A 25,467-nucleotide genomic window follows, 5' to 3' on the forward strand; every position below is an offset into this window, starting at 1 on the left:
AGAACAGAGGAGAACACTTGAGATCCAAATAACAAAAATGGCCTTCTTGATGTTGTCGTCGTTCAATCGTAATCCTGTGCTGAAAGGTTTTAACAAAGCATGATATCTTTCTACCGCAAGCATTGTTAGAGTCAGTGATGAAACTGTTATGGAAATTTCTCCGATCGGTAAAAACTTGCAAACCAATTTCCCAAATCCATCGCTTAGATATCCATTGAGAGTAGAAAAGAAGAATAATGGTACCATCAAAATGGTGACAATGTCGCTAAAGGCTAAGTTTACCAAAAGGTAATTAGTTGTTGTGTGCATCTGTCGCGTTTTGTGCACTATTCGGATGACTAACACGTTTCCGATCAATCCGATGATATAAAATGGAACAGAGGTGAAAAACAGTGCAAATGCCAGATTATTACTTTCATCCATAATGCTAAATGCGTATTTATCTCCCGCGTTTGAAAGTCGTTAATATACTGAAAGTTTAAAGACTGCAAAGTCAGGTGTACACGGGGGTTGTATTTTCAAATCTTTTCTTCCTTATTTGGTGGGGTTTTTGGCATTATGATATGCAGATCCAGCAAGTTTGTTAATTTGTTGATTTGTGATTACCAACTATCTGTTTTTAGTGTTTTGTTTGCACTCGTGTACAGCTGCATAGGCAATGATGATCGACCAGTATTAAAATCTTCCTTGCTCTTAGGCTAATAGGCTCAATCGTACGAACTTTATACTACATCTTCTCTAATGGCTATTTCTTTTCAATTTCTTTGCCATAAGTCATAAGTCATAATTTGTTTGATAATTATGTTTCTGTCTAGTCTCACCGGCTACATGTAATTGAATATTTAGCGAATACATACATCTGTTTTGAAATAATATCTTACCTTTTTATACATTCCCTGCGACTTTTATCTGTTGACAATAAGATACAGATCAGGCAGTGGAAACGTTTTAGGTTTTTACCACGGGAGAGGTGATCGTTAGAAAATTTTATTTAAATCAACCTTCTTTTGTGTAGAATAATACCTACTAATAGAAAATATTTAGTGTATTATAAAATACGGTGGAAAATAAGACAAATTGCTTGCAGCTAGCGCAAGTGAGATAGCAAAAGCCTGTGAATGCTATACAAAGGGGTTGTTTAAATACATCACGATTTTCATAATGACTATACATCGTTTTCTCAAAGCAGTCTATATGTTTCATATATTCATATTTATTAATTCACCCTTTACGGATATATTACGGACTCACAAAATTACCAGCTCCCAGTTGGCTTAATAGCTCAGTTGGTAGAGGACTGCACTGGCATCGCAGAGGTCATGCCGGGTTCGAATCCCGTTCAATTCAAGCCTGAAATTTTTCAGGCTTTCTCCTCGCAACAGCTTATGTTGCGTAAACAGCTAGGATCTTTCTTCTATTTAATTTTAATTCACCCACAGTTCAAGTATATTTTTCATATATTCATATTCATTCAATAATAGTTAGCATAAGATATTCAAAATAAATTCAAGGCTCACTTTAATTATAATTCAGTTGGAAAAAAAAGAAATGAAAATTAGCCCAACCGATTTTCAAGAGCTCCATGGCAAACTGTTCAAATGCTTCTGTCGCAAAAGGTACAATATAATTACCGTGACCGTCATTTGCTTCATCATCAACACGTCTCACAAGGACCAGACGGACTGCAGGGAAAGTTAAAGTTCATCGCTGAATAAAAGTGCTGTTCGTGTTTGCTAAAAAAAGCTTGTTAAACACTTTGGGAAAAGAGAAACTTGAAGCTGCTTTCAAGTTGGTTTGTGAACTCAAGCAACGATGCTAACTTCAAAGCTCTTGCAAGGCTTTGAAAACTGAAAAAATATTCAAGTGTCAAATTGAATAACTTGAATATTATTGACAAAAGCTCCCGTGAAGTTTACAGGAATTATATTTTTGCCGGCATTTTAACCCTCTAAGCACCAAAAGTGACCGCGGCTACTACTTTCTCCTTGCGTTTAATCACACATGTAGGCATGGCGATAAACAAAATAATTTCTTGAGATAAAATATCTCAGCCGAGTGATGTTGAAACAAATTCTCTCAACTTGTACCATACGAAATATTTGAGGGAGTGGGGAGAATGTACATGTTGATCATTGATGATTTAGTGAAATCTAGTGCTCAGATGAATTTTGTGCAAAGGACGTGCATTACACACACGTGTTACCGCTTACTGTTAGCAAACCATTTTGACTCATATTTTCGGTCCTTCTTCCATTTCCTGTGCTGTAAATAAATGCAAAGGCTGCGAAATTAAATCTCTTACAAAAATCTGAATTTCTCGAAATCTGAATCGATCGCAAAGCTGGAGGAAATTATGGCTTGCCTCGAATTGTTTGTCTATGATCAGTCGGAATAAAGGAAAATCCGAACGCGTTTTTTAGCCCTTGGGTTACAGACTTTCAGGGAAAAAAAACTGTATCTATAGTTCTGGTTAGGATTCTCCATCTATTGCTGGATGAAGGCATCCGTCAAATTCCCGAAATCAATAAGTCGCATTGAGTCGATTCAGAACTTCTAGTTGGACCTTGCAGAAAATCATCACAGTATTTTAATAGCCCGTTTTATAAGGTTTAGTTGAGGTGTCTGTAACGTAATCAATATTAGCTCTACATCCGACGCATTGGTAGGGGGATGGAAGGGAGGGGGGGGGGGGTGCAACCCTAAAGGTACGCTGTAACATTAAAACGTTACATCAGAAGCACATTATTTTTTAAGTGTTAGTATTTAAAGCTTTTGAAGTATTCATTAACGAGAAATTAAGCTACGACGCGTATTCAAAATTTCGGAACTTCCAATGTCTGATAATATTCTATGTACGTAAATTGAACTCTGTTTGTTCTGGACATTTTGCTTTGTGAGAGATTCTGACTGAGGCTGAAGCGGAAGAAGGCAGACGTAGAAACTTTCCATACGTTCTGAACAGCCACCCTCTTAGGTCAGCCATTTAGCTTGGTTTTACATCCATTACACAAAATCTTCAACAACAACAACAATACCAACAAATTTTATTTACCCCAGCGTCTACAGAAAACATTTTACAATGTAGCACACAAATAGTAGGGTTACCTGAAATAACCTTAGAGTTAAAAATGCCAGTCAGCCAGTTAAAAGAAAAGATATTTTATATGTTCAGGTGTGGAACACAAACAAACATAGACACAGGTGCAAATATATGAAGAAACAGAGTTCAGATAACTACCAGTAGTCTAATATAATCATTGGCCAATTGACCTATCAAATGGTCGATAAAACATCACGTGCAGTGGTTTTCTTAGCCGGTAAAACCTCCTCCGCATTAGCATGCGGTGTTTAATGTTTTTGTCGTATGCTAATTTCCAACGTTCACAAAAGCAGCATTGTTATGAACTCTCTTGACACACGCTTTTCCAGGAATGTGTTTGGAACAGTTCAAAAAACTCGCAGCACGTATTTTGTCGGGTCTAAAACCACTCGGCTGCGCCTCGTGTTTTAAATCCCGATAAAACACAGCTGTTTGTGTTTAAAACATTACGTGAAGTCCAAATTAATTCAAAATTAATTCACACCAATATAGAAAGCTTCAAATCATTGCCAGAAATTTTTTTACGAAAAACTCACTAAGTTATTAGTAGGCTTGCGCCAACATTATATTAACAATACTGTGTGTTTAATTAGTCAGGATAGGCACTTTCTTCCCAACCCAAACAAACACTGAATCGAGTCATTTAAACACGTGTTTTAATTTATTCAAACTCCTGCAGAACGCAACTACAACAAGAACTACAAAATTAAGTGCAAAAAGAATTCGCTCGGTTCCTTGAGTTTTCAACTTATAAGCTGCCTGAAGAGAAAAAAAAAATATGTTCCTTTATATCTTCATGTGTTGATTGCTATAACCGCTTTTACTGATTATGATTCAAATCCACACCATCTGTCTGTATTTCCACAAGAGCCTAAGTCGTTAATTAAACGATCGTTGGAACTGTGGATGGTAAAATTATTAAATGTATTGAGATATGTACGATGGAACATCAAAAGCGAGGGAGGCAGGTTAGGATTACGGTTTGCGGTGGTGAGAGCACTCGCTTTTCACCAATTCAATGTGGCCGAGGTTGGGATTGTTGTTGGTTCTCGTCTCTGCAACGATTTTTTTCTCCGGCTACTCCGGTTTTCCTCCCTCCACAATAAAACCAACAATTTCAAGTTTCAGTTCAACTTTAGTTAACAAACCATCCTAATTAACAAGCTTGGTACTATCCTCCTTAAATATTGTTATCCTTATGTTTAAAAAGGGGACAGCTTATAACAGACGATCATTCATCTTAAAGTCTGTTTGATAATGCATGAGTATATTTCGTGCGCTGTTGCAAGACTCAAGCAGCCATTTTAAGCTATCCCTGCATTTTCAGTTGGAAATGCTATCTGGTTTTCTTTACTTCTATTAACGGCTGTAGAATGAAATTTCCATTTTCAAAATGGTAATTTTTGTTTCTTTTAATTGTTGCAGTTTTTAACGAGGTTTAATCGATTTGTTTGAAATTAACTCAAAACTTAAAAATGCAAAATGCATAATATTACAATTACAATTTCGTAAAATGGTCCTCTCGCAAAAACTTGATGGTGCAGATTTGTGAAGGAAGGAATGGTCCCTCCTCTTATGTTATATATGTACACGCGGCTTTTTGAAGTCTCGGGAGAAATGAAAATATGACTAGGTTAACCACGAAGAATGGTTTTGAGAGGTGACATTTGCCGTTATTTTACGAGTCATAATTTAATAGACTCATCCTGGTGATGTCGTCCTGTGACACAGAATTATGCGTTTGAATCCTTCCTGGAACTTTTTACTACGAAAAGCGTACAATATTGGATTAAGACACAAACCACAATTGAACAAAATAACAAATACGGACGAAATATTAGAGTAAAATTTGAGGGTTATTTGTTGACCACCCCCTGATGCTATGACAGTGTAAAAAACTACGAATGGTCCATAACCGATAAAAAATCCAATTGTAGCTAGGACGAATGTGACAACAAGCTTCCTTTTCTCGGGTCTTCTTTCTTCTTGTGATTCTGTGCAAATCGTGTTTGTAAAGTAAAGTCCTTTTAGCAGAGACCCATAGCAATAAAGCATAATCACAAATGGAGTGTAAGCGACAAATACAGCATTTATGATCACATAAACTTTGGTCGCTTGATTCATGTGTAAGCTCCATGGACCAACACATGTAGAGTGTGATTCACTCCATCCGTGGAATACGAAATGTGGCAAGCAGAGGACAACACTTGAGATCCAAATGAGAGTAATGGCCTTCTTGATGTTGTCCTCGTTCAATCGTAATCCTGTACTAAAAGGTTTCAATAAAGCATGATATCTTTCTACCGCTAGCACTGTAAGAGTTAAGGCTGACGCCATTATAGCAATTTCGTTAAGGGTTAACAACTTGCAAACGACTTTTCCTAACTCATCGCTTAGATATCCATTGAGATGTGAAAAGAAGTATGGTGGTGCCATTAAAATGGCGATGATGTCGCTTAAAGCCAGGTTTACCAACAGATAATTAGTTGTTGTGTGCATGTCTCGCGTTTTGTACACAATCCGGATGACCAACACGTTTCCGATGAATCCAATGACATAAATTGGAATACTTGCTAAAAATATGACAAACCCCAGACTGTCAGTATCATCCATTATGCTTCATATGTTAAAAGCCTGTTTCGGTTTACCGCTCGATATATTATTAGGTTTGCATACTGCGCAGGTTGTTAATTGCAGGAAGATCTGCATAACTATCAGTCCCAATTTCACTGGTCTTAAACACCCTAGCCTGTTAACGACACCACAATGACGGTTTTTTTCCATATTTTCCTCTTATTTCCCTATTAATAATTTAAATTCATATTGAAAATTAAAAATTTATTGCAGCTAATGAAGTTCTTCGACGTAAGTCTTTCCCTCATCAGTTGTCTGCGGTAATATTATTGTATGAGTTCCCTGATTGAAGGCCGAGAGGAGTGAATGTTACGTTGTAGGACACAGAGCATACGATTAGCTTTTCTTTGGACATCCTCACATTGTTCCATGGGTTTGAGGGCGAAGAGGAGAGGAGGGTTTGAAGGGGGGGGGGGGGGGGGGGGGAGGAGGACGGATTGTGCCAACGCCGACTTTAAACGTTTACAACTTTATTAAGATTTCCGCAATCGCCGCGAGAAATCGTAACTTTTTATTAAATTTATTTAGGAGTAGTTTCTTGTGTTTTAGATCAACTCAAATGAAACTTATTTGGACGTACCATCTATCCTCCATGTATTATTGTTATAGCTTTTATACTTGCGAAATTATGAACTGGGAAGCTGAATCGATCGGTCCCCATCCCGGCCAAGACGAAAACAAAACGTGGTTTAGATAGATAGGGTGAAGACAAGCATACACTTGCAGACCTCTGAACGGAATGAGTCGGTAACAGAGCCTCGAGTGACATAAGTGTGTGTGCCTGAGAAAAGGAGCGGGGGAGGGGTGGGGAGCAGTGACAGTAGCAATTGACCTATTGAACTATGCGTTCATTCACAGAAAGGAAACGCAGAGGCAAAACAAACGAAGGGTTATCTATTTATTTGTTTATTTGTGCTTCACGATATTCTTGAACACTAATTTCAGCGAAAATAAATGTTTTCAACGACACCACTAATGTAAACGTGTCGCAAAAATAAGACGAGCAGTACTTTTCATTTAGAAGTCTTTCATGTCTCTGGGTTTTTTTGCGAAGTTGAAGGTTTTTAAGTTTTTTTGTTTGTTTCAAATGATCCGCTCGTTTGAGGATGTCGGTCTGCAACCACAAATTATGCGTTTGAATCCCTGTTGGAAGTTTGTACTTCGATAAGCGTATATTATCGGATTAAGACATAAACTAAAATCGAACAAAAGAACAAATACAGATGAAAGAACAGAATATGACTTTACACTTAAGTGCTGATTAAGACCTGCTCCCGCTCTATAACTGTGAATAGAACCGTAAATGGTCCATAACCGATAACAAATCCAACAGTGGCCGTAATAAATGTGACAACAAGTCTCTTTTTTCGCGTCTTCTTCTCCCCTCTGTTTCTGGACAAACCATATTCGTGAAGTACAATCCTTTAATAAGACATCCATAAAAATAAAGCACTATTGAAAGAGGGATACAAATGGCAAATGCAACGATTATGAACGTATACACTTTTGTCGCTAGATTCATGTGTAAGCTCCTTGGACCAATACAAGTGGATTGTGATTCGCTCCATTTCTTGAAAACAAAAAAAGGTACACAGAGGAGGAGACTTGAGATCCAAATGAGTGCCACGACCTGTTTGATGTTTTCATCTTTTATCCGTAATCCTGTTCTGAAAGGCTTCAGCAAAGCATGATATCTTTCTACCGCCAGCACTGTTAGATTGAACGATGAAACAACTATGGAAATTTTAGTGAGCGGTAAAAACTTGCAAACGAATTTTCCAAATCCATCGCTTAGATATCCATTGAGATGTGAGAAGAAGAATAATGGTCCCGTAAAAACGTTGATAGTGTCGCAAAAGGCCAGGTTTACCAAAAGGTAATTAGTTGTTGTGTGCATCTCACGCGTTTTGTGCACAATTCGGATGACCAACACGTTTCCGATGAATCCAATGATATAAATTGGAATGATGGTAAAAAAACAGTGCAAATGCCAAGTTATCACTATCATCCATAATACTAGATATATCCTGAGAATGATTTATTTTTTAAGAAAGTGAAACAGGCAAACTCAAACTTTCCCAAAAAACAACACAATGAAGCCGTACTGCATTTCAATTTGGGGGGGGGGGGGGGAGGGGGACGGAGGGGCTAGAAACGTTTCATGTTCGTGGCAGTCAACAAGACGATCTACTACAATACTACAAAGTTTAAAGACATTCTACGTTTTTAAGTGAGCGTTTTCGAATAATCTTGGTGTAGATTACCGTTCAAACAAATTAAAGAACCGCTTCTTTTCTTATTTATTCGCCGAGTAAAATATATACTTAAGAATTGGTTCATGCTTTAAGCTGTACGTATATCGAGTTATGGATGCACTTGGGAAGTTTGGAGAGCACGAGAGAAGCGTAAGAGTTGCTCGAGGCGTAGCCGAGAGCAACTGTAGCTTCTTGAGTTCTCTCTAAACTTCCCAAGTGCATCCATAACTCGATATACGCACAGCTAAAAGCATGAACCAATTCTTTTAAAACATAGTGCATGACAACAAAGAAGTGCGCGGAAAAAAGTTTTATCTGTGATTGATTACAAAATTCGTCTCAATGAGCTGAAAAACATGAAAAACAAAGCTTCTTATTCACTGGTTACAAAAACAACACAATGGCATGGTCTGAGCGAAAACGTTTCATCTGAAATCGCCAATTAAAGTTTGCTTCTCTGAATTAATAGTTTGCAAAACAAAACAAAAAACTAGGGAATATTCACATTGATCAACGCAAGTATCATTGCTGAATTATTATATATTCGTCGGCTTATCAGTCTTTGACGGTGAAATATCAGGAAGGTGTACCCTCGTTGCCTTGAAATGTCGTGATCGCTCACGGCCTTACTATTGATACTACAGAGTGCTTTTGACAATGACTGTCCTTTTTTCTAGGTAGGCTCGTCTTTTCCGCATTGTCTGGAAACTTATTCCACTAAGTTTCCTGGCGCAAATATTAAAAATAAACAACAGAATAAGTTGTGGGATTATTTTTTATTGACAATAGCATTGAAAATTAGCCAAACAGATTTAAGGGGGTCACCCTACGTTTTTTGGGGGTGATCCGTGTCAAGTGAAGGTCTTGTCGTTTTCCGGACGTTTGATCAAAATCCGCGTCTAGACCAATTCTTGGCCTGCGTCCAAGAGTCCAACCGACGACCGACCACTTTAATTTAAATATAGTGTCACTGCATGAGATATAAAGAAGCAACTGTTTCTAACATCTCTTTCATTTTACTATATTGCAGATGTGGGCACGAAAGTCCAGTTATCTCTCCAATTTGAGCGCCTACTGCTCCAGGGCTAACCTCAGAGTTGCACCGAAACGAGGCACAGCAATCATGTGGTATAATCACCTGATCGATGAATCATCTGGCTGGCTGTCAAGCCTCGACTCCATGTCTTACCACGGAGGATGTGACGTCATGAAGGGTCACAAGTGGATTGTAAATAACTGGATAAATATCGTCGGCAATAACTGGGACGATTTACGGACTTGGAGTAATGAACATTCCAGAATAATTGATTGGAAAGGAGATTAACCCTCTGTTAAATTAAAAAAATCTCGTCATGAAACCGATAATCGATATAGTCGAATCGATTTTATACACTGGCAACAAATCGATAACAATCGATTGTACATGTCACTGGAAATACAGGAAAATTGATGACAAAGAGGGCTGCGAACATGGATTCTTGTGGCATGTATTGTTATCAATTTAATTTACTAAACGTTTGCTTATACAGAGTGAAGGTCACCGTGGGTAAAGAACATTTCTCTGTTCTAACATTGAACTCAAATCAGAAGCCTGTTCAAATAACGTTTTTTTTTTTGTACTTGGTAAACATAAGCAAAACTTTAAAGGTGTTGATGAAGATTTAACAAATTTATTTTATATGGGACCATAGCACCCCCCCCCCCCCCCACTCCCCGATAAGCTCACGTGGATTGCATTCTGTAAATTACTGTACAGGATAGGGGTAGTACAACATGCATGGGCTGTACAACGGAAGGCTCGGTGCAACATGTTCCGTTTTTATGGTATGCGAGAGCGTAGCAAAATTTGACATTTTGGCCTTGTTTTTAAGAGTCGCAAAAATCAAGGCATTCCTTGCAGTTTCAAGGCAAGGATTATCCTTGCCACGGGAAAAAGCTGAGGTTTTGACTCAACTTTGTGGTATTATAAAAGGTTCAAGTATGTGTAGGGTTGGCCCTCAAGGTGAAGTCTCTGCGTCTGAAACTTAGTTGAGCCCTGAAGTACATACAGCGATGCTGCATTTCAGCACCTGCGCTGTTTGCTCCAATTGAACTTGCAAGTCTCCTCGTTCAGATACATTTTCAGGTCGTCAAATATAGCTTGCCGATTAAAATCGATAAATCAATGAGACTTGCCTTCCATTTAACAATTAGATTATGAGCTCGAGATTTCTATCGCGTGATAGTTGATGAGGGCGAAGCCCGAATCAACTATCACGCATAGAAACCGAGAGCGAATAATCTAATTGTTTTAGTATAAATCTACTAGTCGTTCAAAACTAAACAAGTAAATTATCTATTTCCTCATCGCAGACACTTCGAAAACGCGAAGAAGCGAGCGCCATTTTGTTGAAAATCGCTACTCACTATCTATCACAGAATAGATAGCGAGTAGCGCAGCCAATCAGAGAACGGCATTCGTGATAGAACACTAGTAGATTTATACTAATGATTGTTGGTATAAATCTACTAGTGTTCTATCACCAATGCCGTTTTTTGATTGGCTACGCTACTCGCTATCTATTCTGTGATAGATAGTGAGTAGCGATTTTCAACAAAATGGCGGCCGCTTCGTCACGTTTTCGAAGTGTCTGCGATGAGGATGTAAATAATTTACTTGTTTAGTTTTGAACGAATAGCAGATTTATACTAAAACAATTAGATTATTCGCTCTCGATTTCTATGCGTGATAGCTGATTCGGGCTGCGCCCTCATCAGCTATCACGCGATAGAAATCTCGAGCTCATAATCTAATTGTTAAATAGTATATTGATTATATCGACTGCCTTCTGATATCAATTTTCATCAATTGTGTTGATGTAACTTTGGCGCTCCTTTTGTTTAATTTAGTATATCTTCATGAATTTTTTAAGGATTTAGTATGTGTATCTTTTACGACACAGCCACCATAAGTAACTTTTGCATCTTTATTTTATTTTCTTCAATCCACACTACTTTACTAGCTGGCGTTGTGCACAGACAAAAAAATACTGACGAATTGGTAATAATTTGTTCTAGACTATAAAAAAAAATACCTTATGGATCAACAACTTGTTATGTTAATAACAAATAACAAGTAACTACACAGGACCTTATGCTAAACCCTTTTGCCATTTCAGCATCACTTATTTGAATTCAACCAATTAAGTCTCATATTAGCCATAAAACAAACTACAAAACCCTAACTGCTACAAAGGAACTCAGTGGATATTATGATATAAATGGTTTGATATAAACTATGAACCCTTCTATTGCGTATTTTACTTCTTCAAAATCAACTTACAATCGAAGCATTTTAAATTACTACTGTACCTTGCATATAAAAGGTTACGTTCGCAATTGAGAAAATTTTTCTTCATTATATTAAGGGTAATTATTTAGACTTGCTGAGAGACATCATTGCAATTGATGGTCAAGTTCACAGGACTCGAGGTTAACTTTTTAGCTCACTAGTCCAGTGGCTAATAACAGGTCTAATTTCATTGACCAACATCGAATTGTCACTAGCCACAGCATTACCAATTTGTTTTACAAAAAGGGAAGGTTAGGCATTTTTTATTTGTTGCATAATAATTGTTAAGAAAATTCTCCCATACCTGTAAAGATTTTTTCACTGTTCAGAAATTGCATTATTTACGATTGAAATTTCAAGTTCAACCCCGACTTTAACATTAAAAAGCCTAAGCCCAGTTGTTTGAAAGGCGATTAACGCTAATCCCCGATTAAAAGTTAACCGAGGTTTGTATCTCGCTCGTTAAAAATGCTTTTAAAAGCTGATTTTTAGCTAAACGTAAAGAAAAGTCTAAGTCAAAACTGTACGGCAAAAATCTTTTGGAAAAATACTAATTGGTTAGTAATTAAACTCGGATCAAACTTCACGTTAATCCAGGATTAGCTTAATTGGGCTTTGAACAACTGGGCCCTGAACTCTGGGCATGCAGCATTCATCTAAACGCAGGTCTTGTTCTATTGATTTGCTTTTGTGATTATTAAATAATTTTCATCTTTGTTTTCTGACCAGCACGCTAGTACTTTACAATTTTTACTAACCAAAATGGCTAGTGACAGTATAAAACCTACTAGCCAAAACTGAATTTTATTTTAACCACTCTTTGGCTAGTCGGCTACCGCTACTCTCGAGCCCTCTACTCAGAAGACTAAAATTACTCGTTAGTTGTAAATGAGTTCTCTAATCGATTCCACACTTGTCCCAGTACACCTTTCTCTTTGTTTTTATGTAGATAGCAACCACTACGGAGAACTGTCAACTTCGCATCGCACTACGGAAAACTTGACGCCATGATCATTGAGTCGGTCAATCAGCGAGGTACCGGTGAAGGCAGCACCTGGGGTCAGAACTCCACCGCTGGAAGAAAATTACATGGAATGAAATTTTGCTTCTCGTGCACTTGAAATTATTTCATTGAAATGTATTGGATAGAAAGTCAAATTATGGATGCGGCGTTAGATTCCCACGCAGTCGTTTTTAGGGTACTCGAGTTATTATTATTATATATTATTATTACTCTCCTCCCCTTGAACTCCTCGCCGGGGCGCGCTTGTAAATAGCCAGTTGGCCTGCCACCTGTCAGCTCATTGGGATTTTTAACCTGTTATGTTTAATTTGGATCATTTCTCTCCAATTGTTTGACTGAAGTGTCTTTAAACTAGCTTGGATAACTATTAGAGAACTTACACTACAATCAAAGAATTTACATTACGTTCGAGATATATACACCCAGGAAACCACTAATTTTGGGATTTTCTACCATGTTACGCCGTTCACGACCGGGTTCCGCCTATCCCACTGTACATCCTTCGTCAACAAGACGCTTTCGATATTACTACTAACGATAATAAATCCCAGCAGTATGTACGACTTGTGTCACATGCATAATTATGACACTGATAAACAACCGAGCTAAGCTTCAGTCTCACAGCAATTTGATTGGCTTAGCGGCTATGGTATATGAGCCATTATACCATGCCCCAGAAATAGAGACCATTATATAATCTTCTAATTGTTCTTGCAAAGCGAAATCCGCAAAATGTAGCAAAATTTCTTGATTGTTTTTAATAAAACAATTATTCCACTCACGCTTGCTGGATATGAGATAATTATAACCAACTCGGCGTGTGCTGGAATAATTGTTCAATAGATCAGTAAAATGACGCCATAAAATGTTCCGAAAAGTCAAGTGGAACCACGAGCCGCAAGTGAGCTGTTTTACTGCCAGCTTTTGAACATTTTATGGCGTCATTTTATGGGCTATAAGAATATAGACGATAGAAAACTGCCGTCAATTTGTCAAATGGAGTTCAGATTTTTTATTTGTAGCGCTGTGCTTATGAGGAAACCAATACAACGTAATTATCAACCTGGGTAGGGGGAAGGGGGGGGGGGGGGGTAAGTTTAGTTAACTGTGGTGCTGCGTCTGTGGGGAGTAGAAGCGAACGTTTGCTTCATACATGAAGATAAATTGGCCACCGTAAAGAGATTCGAGTGCTGACGTTTCGAGCGTTGGGCCTTCGTCTGCCCTTCGTCAGAGCGAATGACGAAGGGCAGACGAAGGCCCAACGCTCCAAACGTCAGCACTTGAGTCTCTCTACGGTGGCCAATTTACCTATATTTATCAACTCTGACGATAAACTAAAAATTCGTCATTATCATCCTGTCTTGTTAGCAACCAATTATTTTTGTTATTACTTTGGCAGTTGACTGGTTTCAAAGCAGTCACCTGTTTGGTAAGGTTTCTTCCAGGATCACCATGGCGGCCTGTACCATGCAGATGGGTGTAGCTATATAACCCGCCTCTGATGGGAAAAGAAAATATGCAAGTTTTAAAGCAACACTGACGAGTAAAACAGAAAACTCCTGGGTCGAGTTGTTCAAAGCCTGATTAAGCTAATCCTGGATTAACGTGAACTTTGATTGGAGTTTAATTACTAACCAATAAAGATTCTTCAAAAAGATATTTGCCCCTCAGTTTTTTTACTTTTCTTTGCCATTAGCTTATAATTAGCCTTTAAAAACATTTTACAACGAGCGAGATGAAAACCTCAGTTAACTTTTAATCTTGGATTAGCGTTAATCGGTTTTCGAACAACTGGGCCCTGGGTGTTATTCTGTGAGCAGAGATCAGAGGTACAACGAACATCAGATGTTTTCTTTGGTAATGTCCACATGATGCAGTTCGTTAAGGATTAACCCATAAGAGTACGTGTTTGTGTGTTTTACCCATTTATTGTTTTCAAGGGAGCAGGGATGGCGCAGTGGTGAGAGCACTCGCCTCCCACCAATGTGCCTCGGGTTCGATTCCCGGTCTTAGCGTCATATGTGGGTTGAGTTTGTTGTTGGTTCTTGTCCTTGCTCCAAGAGGTTTTTCATCGGGTACTCCGGTTTTTCCCTCTAGTCAAAACATCAACATTTCAGCAATTACAATTCCGGATCCGGAATTTTATTTAGGGCCTCCAGAGTAGTAGGCGAAAATTATAGCTCTTTAAGTCCAATTATTTATTTATTTATTTATTTTTAATTGGGCTTATTGACATCTGCAGACGACTCTATTCCCCACTTTTTCTAGTGTTGTAAACTGCGGTTATGATGGTAACAGCTTGAGAGGTCAAGGGAGAACAAAGCAACGATTGCCAAACACCTGGACTCGCTGGTAGAGCGAAATCTCAAAAGTATGTATGCATTAATTGCAAAAAAAGTCTTGTTTTAGATTTGGCATGCCTTTAATTACATTAGTTACAGTAAAAGCAACCAAATCTTGTGATTACAATGTAAAAAAAAAAAAAAACAAACAAAAAAAAAACAACAAAAAAAACATCGCCAGCCTCTTTTGTATCTCAGTCTGAGAAGTTACAACTATTAAACTCACCTGGTCCGGTAACTTTGGTCACAATCTGAACATCAGGTTTGGAAGGAAGAGTTCTGAAACAAACATTTTAAAAATAAAAAGGAACATGTATTACAGCCAACCTGAGTGATCCATGTGTGATCATTATTTCGAAAAGCAGTCAAACATGTGTCTGTTCATAATATTTTGATGCACCGGCCACTTTTATCAGAAGAATTTAAGCTAATCGCAAAATTGAATCAACAATTCATTGTAAACATTTCTAGAATTTTAGTCAACACTGCGAGAGGCAACTGACATTAAACAAATTAATTGCAGTTTAAGCTGACAGGCTTGTTACCATGACTATGAACAGAGCACAACATCACAGGAAAGTGACATAACACATACTGCACTTATAACGCCTATTTACATGTAATTGTTGCGGAAATGGTACCAAATGTGCTTTGCGTTTTTGTTTTCCAGTTGTGTTCAGTAAATTAAGTTTATTTCTGCAACCAGTTTATCGGAGGTACCACGTAGACATACAAGTAGCAATTATATGTATACATCTGGCTCCAGTTGTTCAAAGGCCCGATAACTCTATCCTGTGGATTAGTCACTATCCGACAGTTTCAATCTGTACAAAGATTTCAGTATTTCCTCTTGTACAAGTGAATATGCACACTATAACCACAGTTAAGTTTGGAAGTGTACGAAAACCTTAGACAACGTTTAACGTGAAGTATATTTTGGAGCATGAATAGGGCCTTATCCAGCGGATAAAGTTATCCGGCCTTTGAACAACTGGGGCCTGGTAAACAGTGCACTCAGAAGTTCAGTAGGCATTCCCCAGCTAGCACAGAGGAGAGCAGTGTGATACCTTACCCTGACTTCACCGCATTTTCACTGAATCCAGCTCCTTGGAAAAGAAATGAAAAGGATGACCCTGCCATCTGTGGAAAGACATTGTAATACAAAAAGTTAAGACACAAAAGGAAATAAACAAATCCTGCTTCTGTGAAGAGAATTTGCAATGAATGTTTTCTGGACTATTTGCTCGTCAGCCACAAACAGGAATGAAACTTCTCAAACTCATTAATAATAATTATTCATCAAGACAAAACAAAGAAAATCACTACCGTGACCGTGGTTTGGATATGTGATCTTAATTTTCATAAAATTTTGCCAACTTTAGCCTTGAATTTCACCAAGAATTATTGATCATTTGAGAAGCCATATCAAACACTCGAAAGTGTGTTTCATCAGATATCCAAACACCTCGAAGTCGTTTAAAAAAACTCGGCTGCACCTCGTTTTTTCAACCTACTTCTCAGTGTTTGGATATCTGATGAAACACACCTTCTTGTGTTTGATATATTACATCAAGCACTTGCAGACATCTAATCAAGAACCTTTATTTTCTGATTGATTTTGGTAGTTGGGATAAAATTATGTAATAAAACGTTTACCTGTTCTCTGGTAGGTCCTTCATGTGAGAAGAAACCAAACGAGAAGAACTTGGGGTACTGTGGGAGAACATTTGAAGAAAGTTACATGACTGTACTGTACATTATACAAATTTCTATGTTATAAAATGCTAACATGCAATGCATCTTCTTGGCTTAATTCCCCTGTGTTGAGGGAGGCAATACTCAAGCCACCAGTATGTTGCCATGCATTTCGAACTGATGTCCAGAACAATAAGGATCAGTTTTGCAGCCAAATTAGAAAAACGTGCTTCTAACAAGGTGGAAGATAAGTAGTATAATAAACTATGAGGTGCTAAATGCAACAAAGCCATAATACGAAAGGACACAGTACGATGTCGATGGACCATACTGAATTGGCTTTTTATTTCTCACTTCAACACTGTGCCGTTGTGATCGTCGCACCACTGATGGGTCAGCTCCTAAAAATGGAATACACCACTTCTGCACCTCCTGGCCGTAGGAAATGAACCGCCTGGATGCAAACAGTAAAAGTAAAATTTAAATTGATTGTAAGTTAGTGGTAAACAAAAGACATGCAAAGTTCACGTAAAATATAAATTCACATAGAAAATCATGTTTTCCCACAAAGTTTGTTGACGTTCTGCGGAACCAGAAACAAGATGGAAATAAAGCAAGCAATCAAAGAGGGAGGGAAGGGAGAAATGAATGAATGAATGAATGAATGAATGAATGAATGAATGAATGAATGAATGAATGAATGAATGAATGAATGAAGGAATGAATGAATGAACAATGAAAGAAAGAATGGAAGAAAGAGAGATTACGAACAAAATGAACGGACGAACGAAAGAACGAATGAACAAATATTAACAAACAAAAACAATGAAACATATTAATTTGTTTCCACATATTTTTCAACTTCTTGTTATCCCAGAAAAAGGCCTTAGAAAAGGTTAGAAAAAGGCCTTAGTATACTTAGTATTTAAAATGATATCAATTTGCAATAAAGAAACATGCATTAGTTTTCCTTGGACAATGACTAACACTTGTCTTAATGTAAATCAAAATTACTCAGGGAATGATTTTTATGCCACCCACTTCAAAATGTCCTGTTTGTTCCATTAACAACACTTCAATTGTAAAAAGTGATACCAACCGTTTTGCTAATTTGGGCCCAAACTTTGGCATCGGGTTTGGAAATAATTCAGCTCGGAGTTTTTTTAGGTGTCCTTCCCTAGCACTTGCCACACCGTAAATGATTGACTGGTATGTTCCAAAATGTCCTGCCCTTCCCTAAAAGAAAACAACATTAAAGGTACAGATTTTATACTAAACAAATCATTTTTGACATACAACTACTGAAACTTATGTACACACCCTACACACATTCAACTGCTTTAAATACAACTACTGACGGAGGTATTCTTAATTACAAATGGGTAGAGGGCACCTACAGTTAGTATTAGGTCTACTACTGTAATCTTGTTTGTTCATTAAAATATTGAGTTTATGTACAATAATTTCTAAAGTTCTGCTATGATATTTTGGTAATAATTTTTTGGAAATTAATATTACGTGTTGACAGTTGTTGTAAATTATTTTGTTTTGGCTTTAAAATGTTCATTCAAAGTAATTTAATTTATAAAAAAAAATAAGATACATGTGTATTACTTCATGTAATTCAACACATTATTAATAACAATAACTTTTAAATAAACCAAAAATTATATATTCAGTTTTCTTATTTATTTAATACAATCATGTGAATTCATTTAATGTATTTCATATGCATGCAAGGCAAAATGAGACATTGGAAATTCTTGGCAAATTATTATGCACATGTATATAATAATAAATAATATACTAAGCCTACATGTACTACATGTACATTTAATTATAATAAATAATTTCTTAATTTATAGTTAATATTGTGGGGTTCCAGAAAAATAATATGCAAACACCCCAATCCATAGTCAAGGGTGGGTGTGAAAACTAAGACATTTTTCCAAGGAAATTTGGCTCATGAAAATAATTAAAACATATATGGCACATGAATGAAGCTACAGCGTTTATAACATGTTGACTGGAATTTTCAGAGGAGTGCGAGAAGTCCACACAAATAAACAAAAAACTTAAAGGTTTTTGATATTTTCTGGGACAGCGCATAAGTGAAGATGTACCTTGGGGCCACTGTGCATGGTTAGAAAACTCTCCAAGTGACAAAGTTCTCCTAAAAATCAGATGAATTATTATTTATTTTATTTTACTTTTTTTTGGCACGTATCACTTAGTCTCATAAATAATATGTGTAAAAAAAACATTACCGTAACGTCACACTCATGAACATGCAAATAATCATACCTTATCATCAATTTGCATAGCTTATAAGAAGGCATGACAATCCTGTAGCTATGTTGTAGGTTTTGAACAGATGACTGAATATTTAAGTTACTGAATAATTTTTTCCCACTGGTAACTTCAGCTAATGCATCACCTCTGCAAGGGTACCACAAATTCACTTGACTTGTTGATTTTTGTAATCAACCACTAAAATTTGTGGGTTTCTTTTAATAATTAAAAAAAAAACACACAAATTTTAGTGATTGATTACAAAAATCAACAGGTCAAGTGAATTTGTGGTACCTTTGCAGAGGTGATGTATTAGTAATCAGTTACCATAGAATACCAAATATATATCCTCTCACAACACCCCCAAAAATACATCGGAAGGCACCAGAATCTCAAACACTTATTAAAATCTTTGCAATAATCAGCCAACTCACAATTCCACATGACCCAAATTTTATTCTCCCAAATATACTGTACACTGCTAGGTTGGCTGTTTTAAGCTCTTAGGTAGTTGTCTCAATTTTTATTTTTACGATCAAACCAAACCAATTTTGTAATGCAAAACCCTAAGGCTTTCAATTATACCACCAGCACCCTGAAAATAAGTCCCCACCCCTGACCCCACCACAAATGCAAGCTCCCCCAAAAGTGGTAGTCACAACAGGGTGATACCATAAAGTTTATAAATTTTCAAGTGGTAATAAAATTTACAGGAAATGTACTGTGAAAATTATACAAAATTATCAAATGTACCAAACCTGGAAAATTTTCTTGTGTAAAGGAAACACCGATGTCTGCAGGGATGCTGTCAAATTCACAAGTACCAACATAGCAGTATGCAGGATGTTTGCCTGCGTCACTTTCTAGAATAATCATTTTTCTCATTCATTCACCAGGCTGGAAATATACCATTACACTTCTTTCATATACCACAAGTTTGACATTCAAATCCTAGCAGTATGCAAGATGTTTGTCCCATGAACCTAGTTTAATGGCCTTAGCTCCCACGAGTCTCCTGTAGCTCAGTGGTATTTGAACTAGTAATCGGAAGGTCTTAGGTTCGACTCCTGATAGGAGCACTCGGATTTCTTTTTTCCGAGTATGCCTGCGTCACTTTCTAGAATAATCATCTTTCTCATTCATTCACCAGGCTGGAAATATACCATCACATTTCTTTCATAAGTCATAATTTGTTTGATAATTGTTTCAGTGTCTAGACTCACCGGCACCACACAAGTGAATAGCACTTTTCGCACGCACTGATTGGCTATCTCGGAGGTGATTAGCTTGGGAGGTGATTCACCTCCGAGTAGCCGAAGAGAAACAAGATGGCTTCCCGTTTCGCCACGGTTACTTAAGAGGAAATTATTTCGATAAACCATAGCTGGTTTTTACGTGATAGCTAATGTGCTCGCAAACCAAGCTCCCGCCGTGATGTTTGTCAAAATAACTTGTGGGCATGATCAACTGTCACGTTGAACTCAGTTAATGGCCTCGCAGACGCAGACCGCAAGTCTCCAATAGCTCAGTGGTAGAGCATGCAACTGGCAGCTACAAGGTCATGAATTCGACCCCATTAAAGGAATAGAGAATAATTGCTTTCTTGGTTTATTTCTTCATTAATTTCATCTTTATAGAGTTAACTATAAAATTGAAAATTAGCCAAACCAGTTTTCACAGTTCTACAAGAGGTGCTACAAGCATTTTCAAACTGATTGGGACACTCTTCCTAAAATCATTATTTCTTCTGAGAAATACTCTATTAAGCGCAATGTAAAAGATACAAACAATTCCCCCCCCCCCCCCCCACCCTTCACTTTTTAATGTTGTCAACCGTTTGTTGAAAGCTTATCGGAAATTTTGTCAACATTGATTAGGGGGGAGAGGGATAAATGTTTGAATGAAGTAAATTGGAAAAGACGTTCTGAACACAGAGTATGTCTCATGTGTTTTTGCAATTGGTTGTAGATCCTCTAGACTGGACAAACATGCGATGACTTTTACAGGGTAACTTTAGAATGCTGCATTAAATTAGAAATATTAAAACTTTAAAATATTTATTTCAATTAGAAACTTCTAAGTTTGATATCTTGTGTTAATTTGAAAAGTTAGCTCTGTTTACACTGGTTATTTGTGACATGGTACGATGATACCACATGTGTGGGATCATCTGAGGTGGCTATATAGCCGTTAACCTCAACTCCAGCATCAGCACCGCACTGATGAGGGCCAAAAGGCCGAAACAGTTCTGTCTGCAGTTATATGTATATATGTATATTTATTTTTTTATTTTATTTATTTATTTACTTTTTTGTGAGTTTCTAAGCCTGAAAGGGCAGGAGGCAGACGTTAACATTAAGCGCAAAACTACGTTTGTGATCTGCGAAAAATGGACGTGGAATTTGGCATAAGTTGTGAACAACCAGCCTATTAATTCCGCCATGTTGGATTTTTCCACAACTCCAATACCTCAAAATGTCCAAATTTGTTAAAAATTAATCAAAACCAATAAGGAAACCTTAGTAAATTATTCGATTATAGAAAAACTCAAATAGGACATTTTAACTATGGCGTCATTTTACTACAACTACCAGAATCCTTCTGGTTTTTGTTTTCTCATGCAATTTAGAGCTATTGTTCTTTGCTGTCCACTGGGATTACAAAATTTGAATTTGAAAAGGAAAACGAAATGAATTCTGGTAGTTGTAGTAAAATGACGCCATCATGAAAATGGCCTATTGCTGTCAGCAAATTTTAGGAAAAGCGACTAAGTTTAGTAGCTTTTGCGCGAATATTAAAATAATTGTGAGTGATTCACGCAATAGCATGGGCGCATTCTTCACCACCTACCAGGCTGACATGCATTATTTAAGCATGCTTGTCGACTTAAAACAAACTCGTAGAGAACGAAAGAACAAGAACTACAAAAGCACAAAAAAGAACCCGCGCAGTTCCTTGAGTTATCAGCTTATAAGCTGTCGCCAAGGAGGAGAAGCCTAGACGAATCTTAATCTAACTTTATCATTTATTCAAGTGAACACTAGCAGTCGAATTCGTCTGTTAAAAACTATTGAATGTGTAGTTGTTTTTTTTTTTTTTTTTAATAATGTCCATTCCCTAATACCTAAAGTCGAAATTACCAAATTGAGAGCAAAAATAAAACGTCGTTATTTATGTCATATCTCCTTTTAAAAAATTGTTGAGTGATGAATCGATTTTTATTCTATTACTGAGTAATCGTGAAACTCAGTTACTTCGCCAACCATATTTTAATGTCCGTCGTTGGACGTAGGCCTTCTCCATTGACCTCCACTGGACCACGTTGTGCGCGACACGGTGCCAGTGCTTTAGGAAACCGGTCAGTATAAAATGCAGACTGCAGACTGCAGATTGCAGACTGCAGACTGGGTATAAAATGCAGACTAGGTATAACATGCAGACTGCAGACCGCAGACTGGGTATAAAATGCAGACTGCCTCTTCGTCAAAATAATATAGGATGCATTTTGAATTTTTCAACTTAACTTACACCAGTGTCATACAATCACCTTTTTTTGATCATTTTCCATGAAATTGACATTATTATATTCTTTTCGAAAAGCGTCAACCTTGAATTGAAATAAACAACCGCACAGCATAGTGTAAGCAAATTATAACGCGGACACATGACCTTTACTTAGCACATGGTCGACCTCTTCGCCGCTTTGCCGGCGTCAACGTGGCATCGGTGACATCGGTGAGTCGCAGTAAAATAATGTTTTTTGAATAAAATAGGTGTTCATGTATTGCTAGAATACTGAAGGTAATTGCAATGTCTTTGACAGTATTTATTCAAAGAAACTAGTTAAAATCTGTCGATTTCAGATTGCTTGCCCCCTCAGAAATCAAGTCTGTTTACTTCATTATAATATGAAAACCGTCATGGGCGTAATTGTTTACGAGCTAATGCAAAGCGATTAAGCTCGAGTCTTCTTTGTGAAGAAAGGGCCTCAGGGAATGAAAGCTACCAATCTGCAGTCTGCAGTCTGCATTTTATACTGACCGTTTAGGAAACTATCCAAGGGCGCGTTTTTTTTTTTTTAATCCACAATTCTGGAATAAGAATGGTTGGTACGGAATGCTAGGAATAACTCGGATTGTCTGCATAAAAAAACGCCCGGAACGAAGATGTAAGGCATTTCCACCTGTTCTCGCAGTTTACAGCCGACGGAGACGGAGAGTAGCCATTTTTCTTCATGTCGTCGGCAATCATTTGCCAAATTGCCCTTTTCTTGTACGAAACATCACTTAAAAAAAACCTCGTACTTTTGGTACAATGAAATTAGAAGCAATGTTTCATTGTGTCCAAAAGTGTAACCTGATTTTTTCTCCAGTAGAGACGTATTTGAATCCGCAGCGCTCATCTCGCCGTCCGCCATCTTGGATTTTCATTCGCAACATTCTGTTCCTTCTGCCCCTGTGAGCAGAATGGATGGAATGACATTCTGTCCATTCCGGAATAGGAATGCGGAATAGAAAAACGCGCGCATTTTACATTCTGGCCATTCTCATTCCAGAATTGTGAATTAAAAAACACGCCCTAAGTTGTCCATCCATCTCGTCCTTGGTCTTCCTCGGTTCCTTGTGTGTCCCCAGGGCGTCCAGAATTTTCCAACGGTTATCTGTTCTTCTCGCTACATGACCAGCCCAATTCCAATTGCATATATTTTCTTATCATTTCCATGTTATCTCGTACCAGTTTTTTTTTTTTTTTTTTCACATTTCCATTGAGCTGTTTCACGATCTCGCCATGTGTTTCTTAACATGATTTTTTCATGGGCTCTCTGCATAGTTCTGAGTTTCAAGGTTTGTTGTTTCGTAAGATTCCAGGTCTCAGATCCGTAGGTAACTGTTGGTAAGATACACCGATCGTAATATCTTTGTTTTTGAAGATTGCACTTGCTCTACCGAAAGCTTGCTATCTGAGGGTGTTATGACGTTTGATCTTTTGTTCTTTCGGGGCAGAATCCATGGAGATGCGTTGACCAAGGTAGATGTAATGATCGACTTCTTCGATTTCATTGCTGTCGATAGTACTGGGTACGTCCTCAGCGAACTCGTTGTACATAGCCTTGGTCTTTTTTTGGTTCATACTAAGCCCAACTTCAAGGCTAGCTTGGTTGAGGTCGTGTAGCATTTCTTGGAGTTCTCCAATACTGTTGGAAAAAATAATAATGTCATCGACGAACCGTAGGTGACTGAGATATTCACCATCGATTCTGATTCCCTTCTTTTCCCATCGTTGTTAGCGAAAGACCTTTTCCAAACAGGCAATCTCTGTGTACATTGTGGTATGTCTTGTCTCGTTTACTCCACTTGATGGAATTATTTTGTTTATTTTCGTTCAGTGTTGAAATTGTGCTACCTTTGAACAAGTTTTATTCCACTTGTGGGAAGTCAGAAATTGCAAAACAATGATGTAAAACGTTTTGTGAGTTTTTAAAGATATGGAAATATGTCACGATTTTATATATTCAATCTAATTAAAAGTGAAATTTTTAATAAATTCTTTTTTCTTTTCCCAAGTGATCTGCCTCATAACTAAATCTGCTCTTCCGGTGATAGCGGTGTGCGACATAATATTATGCGTTTGAATCCATCCTGGAAGTTTTTACTGCGAAAAGCGTATAATATTGGATTTAAACACAAACTGCAAACGAACAAAAAAGCAAATACGGAAGAAATATCAGAATAAAATTTGAGACTGATTTGTTGACTGGGCCATGACGCTATGATAGTGTGAAAAACAACAAATGGCCCATAACCGATGAAATACCCGGTAGTAGCGAGGACAAATGTGACAACGAGTTTCTTTTTCGCGGGGCCTCCATCGCCTTGTGATACTGAGCAAATCGTATTTGTGAAGTAAAGTCCTTTAAGCAGAGACCCATAGCAATAAAGCATAATCAAAAATGGAGTATAAATGTCAACTGCAACACTTATGATCACGTAAACTTTGGTCGCTTGGTTCATGTGTAAGCTCCATGGACCAACACATGTAGAGTGTGATTCGCTCCATTCCTGGAAAACGAAATGTGGCAAGCGGACGACAACACTTGAGATCCAAATGAGAGTAATGGCCTTCTTGATGTTGTTCTCGTTCAGTCGTAATCCTGTGTTGAAAGGTTTTAGCAAAGCATGATATCTTTCTACTGCTAGCACTGTTAGAGTAAATGATGAAACTATTATGGAAATTTCTTCTAACGGTAAAAACTTGCAAACGATTTTCCAATTCCATCGCTTAGAAAACCATTGAGATTAGAAGAGAAGAATAATGGTTCCATTAAAATGGTGACAATGTCGCTAAAGGCTAAGTTTACCAAAAGGTAATTAGTTGTTGTGTGCATCTCTCGCGTTTTGTGCACAATTCGGATGACTAACACGTTTCCGATGAATCCAATGACATAAAATGGAATAGTGGTCATAAACAGTGCAAATGCCAAGTTATTACTTTCATCCATTATTTTAGATGCACATTTATATCCCGTGTTTGAAAATCGCTTTATATACGTAAAGTTTAAAGTCTGCAAGGTCAGGTGTACACGGTGGTTGTTTTTCTCCATACCTTTTCTTCCTTATTTGGTAAGGTTTGATATGCAAATTACCGGTTTGTTAATTGCATTACTAACAGTCTGTTTTTCGGTTTTTTGTTTTTTTGTTTTTGTTTGCACTCGTTTACATCTGCACAGACAATGGTTATTGACCACTTTTAAAATCTTCCTTGCTCTTGGGCTAATAGGGTAGCTCAATCGTACG

General features: G+C 37.5%; 3 protein-coding genes across 6 annotated transcripts in view; 1 reads left to right on the top strand and 2 right to left on the bottom strand.

Annotated features, from left to right (window-relative positions):
* Positions 1–25,467, top strand: part of LOC146476237 (transmembrane prolyl 4-hydroxylase-like) — a 70,302-nt gene that overhangs the window by 18,736 nt on the left and 26,099 nt on the right. For 2 of the 3 annotated variants that reach the window (XM_085114772.1, XM_085114774.1), the window contains one exon: positions 9,020–9,685. The exons of the other annotated variant lie outside the window; for it this stretch is intronic. In XM_085114772.1, coding sequence (XP_084970898.1) covers positions 9,020–9,313 — 294 coding nt within the window. In that variant the 3' untranslated portion in view covers positions 9,314–9,685. Of the gene's footprint in view, positions 1–9,019; positions 9,686–25,467 lie in introns of those variants that run through there. 3 annotated transcript variants of the gene reach the window in all.
* Positions 10,942–25,467, bottom strand: part of LOC146476238 (saccharopine dehydrogenase-like oxidoreductase) — a 52,969-nt gene continuing 38,443 nt past the window's right edge. Inside the window, exons 8-12 of one of the 2 annotated variants that reach the window (XM_085114771.1) lie at positions 16,343–16,399; positions 15,759–15,826; positions 14,913–14,965; positions 13,767–13,842; positions 10,942–12,394 (exon numbers count right to left, since the gene is read on the bottom strand). In XM_085114771.1, the coding sequence (XP_084970897.1) occupies positions 12,280–12,394; positions 13,767–13,842; positions 14,913–14,965; positions 15,759–15,826; positions 16,343–16,399 (369 nt within the window). In that variant the 3' untranslated portion in view covers positions 10,942–12,279. The remainder of the gene's footprint in view (positions 12,395–13,766; positions 13,843–14,912; positions 14,966–15,758; positions 15,827–16,342; positions 16,400–25,467) is intronic. The other variant, XM_085114770.1, reaches the window with a different exon arrangement.
* LOC146476239 (saccharopine dehydrogenase-like oxidoreductase) lies at positions 16,646–19,496 on the bottom strand. Its single transcript, XM_085114674.1, has 4 exons — positions 19,432–19,496; positions 18,505–18,554; positions 17,481–17,617; positions 16,646–16,835 (listed from the first exon to the last, which is right to left on the bottom strand). Exons 2-4 carry the CDS (start codon positions 18,520–18,522, stop codon positions 16,646–16,648), a joined length of 345 nt encoding a protein of 114 aa, XP_084970800.1. The 5' UTR covers positions 18,523–18,554; positions 19,432–19,496.

Source organism: Pavona decussata, unplaced genomic scaffold (assembly GCF_977016875.1).
Source record: "Pavona decussata unplaced genomic scaffold, jaPavDecu1.1 SCAFFOLD_78, whole genome shotgun sequence".
Taxonomy (NCBI): Eukaryota; Metazoa; Cnidaria; class Anthozoa; order Scleractinia; family Agariciidae; genus Pavona; species Pavona decussata.

Bases quoted from the DNA above. Each gene is read 5' to 3' on its own strand.
- LOC146476239 (XM_085114674.1), bottom strand. The intron at 16,836-17,480 runs GTTGGTATCACT...GTTTGCATCCAG, and splicing joins GGGCCCAAATTAGCAAAACG to GCGGTTCATTTCCTACGGCC.